Source organism: Ylistrum balloti, unplaced genomic scaffold (assembly GCF_031769215.1).
Source record: "Ylistrum balloti isolate Yb309-2 unplaced genomic scaffold, AGI_CSIRO_Ybal_v1 Utg369966, whole genome shotgun sequence".
NCBI classification, from domain to species: domain Eukaryota; kingdom Metazoa; phylum Mollusca; class Bivalvia; order Pectinida; family Pectinidae; genus Ylistrum; species Ylistrum balloti.
Window position 1 is genome coordinate 146,113 of NW_026782061.1, and position 7,177 is coordinate 153,289.

A 7,177-nucleotide genomic window follows, 5' to 3' on the forward strand; every position below is an offset into this window, starting at 1 on the left:
AATGCAATAGAGATGCTCTTATAGTAAAATTCTGAGGTAACTCGAAAATATTTTGCTCATAGTCACTGCAGCGTTTGTTTATACCATGGATGAGAGCTGAACATTCAAACATTCATTTGATCCTATGAATATCCTAACGGGAGAAAAATAAACAGCGAAACTTTGGCGCCTGCTAACATAGTAATATTCTTGAAAATGTTGCTTTGATTTAGCTCCTGTTGTTTAGAAGGCTGCTAAAGTGACAATTACAGGTAAAAGGAATTTCGTGTTTCTAAATAAGATTGATATACTGAGTTAAAGATAATGTGTTCATGGCAGAATGAAGTGTTCGTGATGTCATTGAATGTTGACATTCTCTCGTCAAAATTAAACCTACGTCGACCTCGTCCCCAACCCCATCGTCTCAATACCAGCTGATCCCCAACACCAAGCGAAGACAGGCTGAATAATATGTTAAGGATATATTCATAGCTGTTGAGCCATGTTAAATGATAACGCCCTTTTTGTTGCAAATGTTTAAAAGAACCGTAAAATGATCATGAATTTGAGAAATCAATTGCAACCAATTTCTTTTCCGACGAATGACATTGTCAAACTTCCGATATATATGAGTCCCAAGGAGTGATCACAAAAGGTATTAAGCAGTAACAATTTCTCAAATGGAGAACTGTTACCATAATGGTGGATAGTGCCCCACATGTTTATAGCTAAACGAACAAGAATGGCTTCTGAGGGATAGAATTATTTTAAAAGACGCATGATTAATTGTATGACTTTTACCAGTAATGTACATAATATGTTAGCAGGGACAGGATTTTATCCCTGGATTTTGAGATAATGCATTGTAATTCCAGTACATCCTCTGTGATCGGGCACAGCAATTAGTTTACCCAAATCTACACAAACCTTACCTAAATGTTACCAATATCTACCAAAATTTAACCCCTATCTTAGATATGTTGTCCAAACTTGACACCTAATACATTCTAAAACTATATTTCATTGGTTATTATTTAAGATACAATTCAGTAATCATTGACATTCTCTTTATGATTGTCTCCCTTCCAACACTTGGATACCAATTTATTACCAAGCCTGCATTGAGTTTAACTTGTAACTAAAAACTTAAATTTTTGGAAGAAAACAACAATGGTAAGTAAATTCAGTTATCAAGTACGTAAATATATGGTACAATTCAACGGATAGTGGTGTGGCTGTGTTTACGAATTAATTTTGAATTTATGAATTTGGATAGATGGAAGGGTGACCACTGCAAATTAAAATGATAATGTTCCAAGCTGGTCATGACCGCAAGTGAAAATATTTTGGTATGATTGATCTTGGTGAGTATGGAAAGGATTTGGAGAGACTTAGGTAGATTTTGATGAAATTTGGGTAATTCATTTTGCTGTTCTAATCCAAGAATGTCATAAATTTTTGTATGTGATCATAGTAACTTTCAACATTTACAGTATACAGTCATTGGATGTGATATAAGATTCTCTTGACATCAATTCAAATTTATGATACAACACAGATACAAATGGAGCCATTGTCTGTTAAATTAAAAAACATTTGAAGTTTCAAAATGACATTTATAAATTAGTATATCTTGTGTGTGAAACATTATCAAATAAATGCACAACTGCTGAAATAAAGAAAGCTTGCTTACCTGTCATGTATACTGTATATCACGCCTCTGTATTGTCTTTATATGCTGCATGCCTGTCCTTAGCAAATAGTAAATTCTTTTCTTTCAGATTTACATAGATTTAAATATGCAGTGTGATAATCTCCCTTTGATGACCTATTGACCTGTCAGCTTCATATATTATATTAAGTCTATGTGTAAATATTGAAACACCAGTTGTTTTGTGGGACAGTGAGTGAGTGATAACATATGAAATTGTTCTGTTATTGTCTTATTTTCTTTTTTCTTTACAATTATCCTATACTGAACTACTTTGGGAAACACTGATATAGACATGTCTTATCCATTTATCAATGCACATACAGCACCTATAATTGTATTTTTATGTACAAGTAAACATATTGTATTAACTGTAAGATATATTAAATTGAATGCATGTTGTTATAGGTTACAATGTAACAAGTCTGAGCTATTGAATTAGATGATTGTGAAGTTGTGTACAATGGATGAAGATGTTTATTGCTTTGTTATACTTATAACATTAAAATTGATTAACATTTCAGGATGACCTGTCGAAGCGGGTGCTACTTTTGTGTGAAGCCTCCTGAGAGGGGTATGGATTTAGATTCGGCCCTAAATGAACTTGGCATGCTTAGTTCTGTCACAAATAGCCGCAAGGAATTCAGGAAAGAGAGAAAGAGATCAACAAGTGAGTCAGCAGCTTCACTGTCTTTCAATGAACCAGTGCCAAGACCCTTTAATGAACCTGTCCCATTTACTGAACCATCCCCTAGCTTCCATGGAAAGGGGTTTCACATTCTTCAAGTTGATCCCAACTATGTGACTGGATTTTCTGCTGATTTCCCGGTGGTAATGAATGTGCCAAAATCAGACTTTGATTTATCCGTGAATCCTCCAAAGATTCCATCTACATCTGAAACAAGTCCAATATTAGATCCTCGATCGAGGGATTGTTTTTGTCCTTCAGGTACTTGTCAACAATCTGAGGTCACACCTAAACAGATGGTACCCAAACGATCTATGTTGAGGAAAGGCAGATACAAGAGATACCTTAAACCATATGAAGTTCCTTGGAGACTTCATAATTCGCTACCAGAAGCTGAAATACATTGTCAGGAACATTCCAAATCCAATGATTCCTCACCTGTTAAAGCTTTGAGTGGTGGTCCATTAACTAGGTCAAGGTCACTGAATAACCTTGAATCTGCTAGGGCAAGGTTAGCAGACATTTTTGAGGAGTCCCATGCTCCTCATGCAGCTGATAGACAAGAAATTGACAAAGTCTCTCAGCAAATTGAAAATTTACATTTTGTTGAAAAGACATAACACTAATGTGTTTTCTAGTTCAGTTTAGCGAATTATTGATGATGAAGAATGAAAATGAATTACTGCTTGTTTAGAAACATGGTATTCCCTTTAATATGATTTTCTTGTTAACTTTTGCTTACAGCAATATAGCTTACACATTTCTTCTCTTGTAAAATACTATTTGTATTTATTTAATCGTTATCTGTAGTCATCTGTTTTGTTACAAGGGAAGGTATGATATACATCTCTGGTTTAGCTCCCCCATGTAGTACATTTGCTTATGTGCATACAATATACTGTAATAATATATATACAAAAAGTGTTTGTTTTGAGCTCCATTGGACATACAAAGTTTGTAGTTACTGGTAAAATCTGTTTATAATGATCATATCATAAGTGCCAGTGGGTCAATTCAAGTATCAGAAACGTGCCCAGTTCTAAAATCTCCATGAACTCAGTGGAATCTCTATGGAAATTATGGAGATTCTGTGTAATTTTTCTACACTTGACTTGTCTCCTTCAAAGAACTTTTCTATATTTTCATTAATGGACCTGTTTAATATCAGGATCAGGAGCACCCTATCAGTTAACAGGTTTCAGAACTTTTTTCCTGAAGATCAATGCCAAACACACACAAAAATCTTGTCGTTATTGAGAAAATCTGTATCAGAGGTAGAGAACGACAACATAATCTGGAGACCTGCAAAATCTGTATTGCTGATTTTGCTATTTGTCTTATAAAATACAAAATTAGCAGAAAATGTTTCAGAAGTATAAAGCCGGCCCGAAATAATGAGGCATGACTGAAACCTATAAACTGCTGCTAATAATGCCGATAACATTCACTACTGTTGATTCTTGAAGAAGTATGAAGAAGATGCAGTTATCAGTAAAGTGGTTGTGGAGGTTAATGAAGATGTCCTCTTTTTACTCCTGCGGTTTGTCTATTTATTTACCTGACTGGTTTAGTAATTAGTATTTATTGATATGCTCATCTATATAATTTTATTTATTTAACTGTTCAAAGGTTGTAAGTTATATTTATTTACCTGTCCAATGGTTTTGTAGTAAATATTTTTTTGTCAGTTCAACTGTTTTTTGTACTGATTCATATTTATTTACTTGCCAAAATGTTTATGGATTTTGTCTTACCTGGTACACATATTAAATGTTAGAAATAATAATTCTGATTAGGTATTCATTAAATGCTTTTACTGGCTGATAAAAAAATTCAAAAATAATTAAAACACTTGATAATTAGAGCAATTGTGCTAATATGATCCAGGTAGCAAATAATAATGCATTTTACCATACATATCATTTCAGTTATATAACCAGATTTATGTACTTCTTTTTAAATAAATCTATCTTTACATGTCATTTGGATTAACAGCAAATATAGATAATGTAATGGTTCTTTTTTCTGCTACATATGGTTCTTGGTTTACCTGGTCTAAAGGACAGGTCAGCTTATGCTCATACAGCAGAGACCATCAACTTTTTTCCTGAGAATTGCTACTTGTCATAGATGACTCAGTGGATTTTGACCAAATCTAGTCCGAAGTATCCTCGGGGAAAGTGGAACAAATTTTGTATAAATTGTGGATTGCAGCCTTCATGGGCCTGAGGGATGGGACCAAACTTGGAAAATTTTGAATTAACAATTGATTCAAATTGTCCAAATTTGGTCCGACACTTTCTTGGGTAAAAGGGAATTAATTTTGTATGAAAGAGGGGTTTCAGATCCCTGGGGCAGGACCCAATTGGAGAATTGTTTTAAGACACTACTTCTCCTTAAGGAATGATTTGATTAATATTTTACCCAAATTTTGTCTGAAGCATTCTTTGGTAAAAGGAAATCAATTTTGTATGAATAGTGGGTCTCAGCACCCTTGAATGGCCATGGAGGGACCAGGAAGTGGTAAAATTCTTCTTTTGAAATATCTCATTTTTGTCAAAATTTGATCTGAAACATCCTTGGGTGAAGAAAACTTATTTTTGTATAAAAAAAGTGTATCGAATACTCTTGGGGGGGGGGAAAGGGGAGGGCCTTATAGGAGAGATAGATAGAGAGATAGATGAATTTCAGCACACTTAACTATGTGCTTCTTGTTATACCCACCCACCCATCCACCCACCATTTCATGCAGCAAAGTTCAAGAAGGGCTATTGGAATCACCCTGTCTGATCGTCAGACTGTCTGCCTGTCTTGAATATTTTGTCAAGTGCATATTAAAAAGTGCTGAAGCAATATTTCTCAAACTAGGCATACTACATCCCTACGGTAAATGAAATTACTGAAGCAATATTTCTCAAACTTGGCATGCTACATCCCTAAGATATATTTATATATAGTTGTGTCCTATCACATTTAATTTAAACTTGATCAGATATAGCTTATGATTCGACATATTACAATTCCCAAACCATTACTATGGAAACACTTTGGAAGCATCTGATTGGTCGATATTAAGATATCATCTGATTAAGTTGGAAATTGGTATAAAAAGTTGTAGGGGGATGACAAATACAATGATACCATTTTTGAAAAAAAAGTGTTACCATTTGGTTGCCATGGTCACCAAATGAAGACCTCATGGAGAATCTTGTGTGGACAACCCCTCTAAAATTTTTGTTGATTTGGGAAGGGGGATGTGTGTATTAGTCAGCCATCCTGGCAACAGTTCATGTTTACCGATATGTTACCTTTTCCTGTGTAGTAAACTGATTCATATATAATTGGTGGACTCTTCTGAATTGACCAAGGAAGTAAAGGTATTGAACATCTTGAATACATTCTTGGATATTAGTATGTTACAGAAGAATTCAAACATGTGAAATTAATGATAAGTTACAAAAATTTTTTATCCGTAATCAGATTATCTTAATTCAAATAATTTATGAATGGATTATATTTGTCATCTCATCAAAATACTTATGGCATTAATAAGAAGTTTTACATTTTAATATTGACGAAACAGTATATGTTAAGAAATTTCAGTAAGATATAGTCAGACCACATTGAACTGTTGTAGGCTAATCACTCTCGAAGAATTATGACCAATTCAAGTTACGTACTACAGGTAAAATAAGAAGCTGGTGGCTAACCTGCTAAGAATCTGTATTTGAAACGTGAAGTTAAATGCAACAGGTCATTGTGTTGGGATCATACACAAAATGTATGTACTTAGGTACATGTGCTTCGTGAAAAAAAACGTAATTTATTGGTGTGTTGTTATTTTGTAGTGATATTTACCTCCCTTGTTCACCCTCGAAATCTTACCTCTGTGTGTACACATACTTGGACCAATCAGAACACTTGATATTTTGTTTAGAAAATAAAAGATTTTTTGCAAATTCTGAGAATGTTTTTGTTCAATATGTGCTGCGAGTTACTCATTTTAATTTTCATGTCACCATTTTAACTGAAATTACTGTCTTGTATTCAAGGCAAGAAAAAAGAAAATCTGTTATCATCATTTCATGCCACATAGAAGTTCAAATTTTAGTATCAATCATGTAAGCGACATAGAAATTTTAGGGAAGTTTAAATCATTTGTTGTTCTTGTCAAAAGGAAAGAAACTTCAGTTGTCACTTTTGCTTTCTGCACCCCTGGAACATGTCATGGCAAAATCAAAGGTTCCATGTGTGACACCTTGTGGACAAGACAGAAAGACTAGTTTGATCCTTTGATGTACATCAAACGAATCTCAAGGCCATATAATGGTGTATTGCAATGGCTTTGAAGTTAGGTGTCGCTCCTTGTTATCTTCGAAACGAGGGTAGTAGTCTATGATTGGTTAGTTTTTTTCTCCGGGAACCATTCAAATTACTTTGGTTGTGCTTTCAATTTTGCCATGACATGTGGCAGCGGTTCAGAGAGCGAAAGTGATCGTAATCCCTGGAGTATCGAGGATGATATTGTATTTATTTTGCAGTAAGCTCAGAACGTCACGCTTACTGGAGGACAATAGGTTAAGTATTTGTTGGTAAATTGATTGAACAGCAATGATTACAGATCATTACCAGGCATGGTCTTATTGTGGAGTACAATCTTTGTGTTTTATGATAAAACTATTGATACACCATGCCAGGCATATTACATCTGGTTAAATAATTTACTAAGATCTTTAAGAGTGATTAATGGACTGGATTTAATAGATCCAGATAATAATTTTAATATCATGAAGTATTGA

At 34.2% G+C, this 7,177-nt stretch overlaps 1 protein-coding gene across 1 annotated transcript; it reads left to right on the plus strand.

The window, feature by feature from the left end:
- The first annotated feature begins 168 nt into the window (after positions 1-168).
- LOC132547634 (uncharacterized) lies at positions 169-4,128 on the plus strand. Its single transcript, XM_060211418.1, has 2 exons — positions 169-251; positions 2,215-4,128. The coding sequence occupies exon 2, from the start codon at positions 2,216-2,218 to the stop codon at positions 2,996-2,998; it is 783 nt and encodes a 260-aa protein (XP_060067401.1). The 5' UTR covers positions 169-251; position 2,215; the 3' UTR covers positions 2,999-4,128.
- Positions 4,129-7,177: the final 3,049 nt, after the last annotated feature.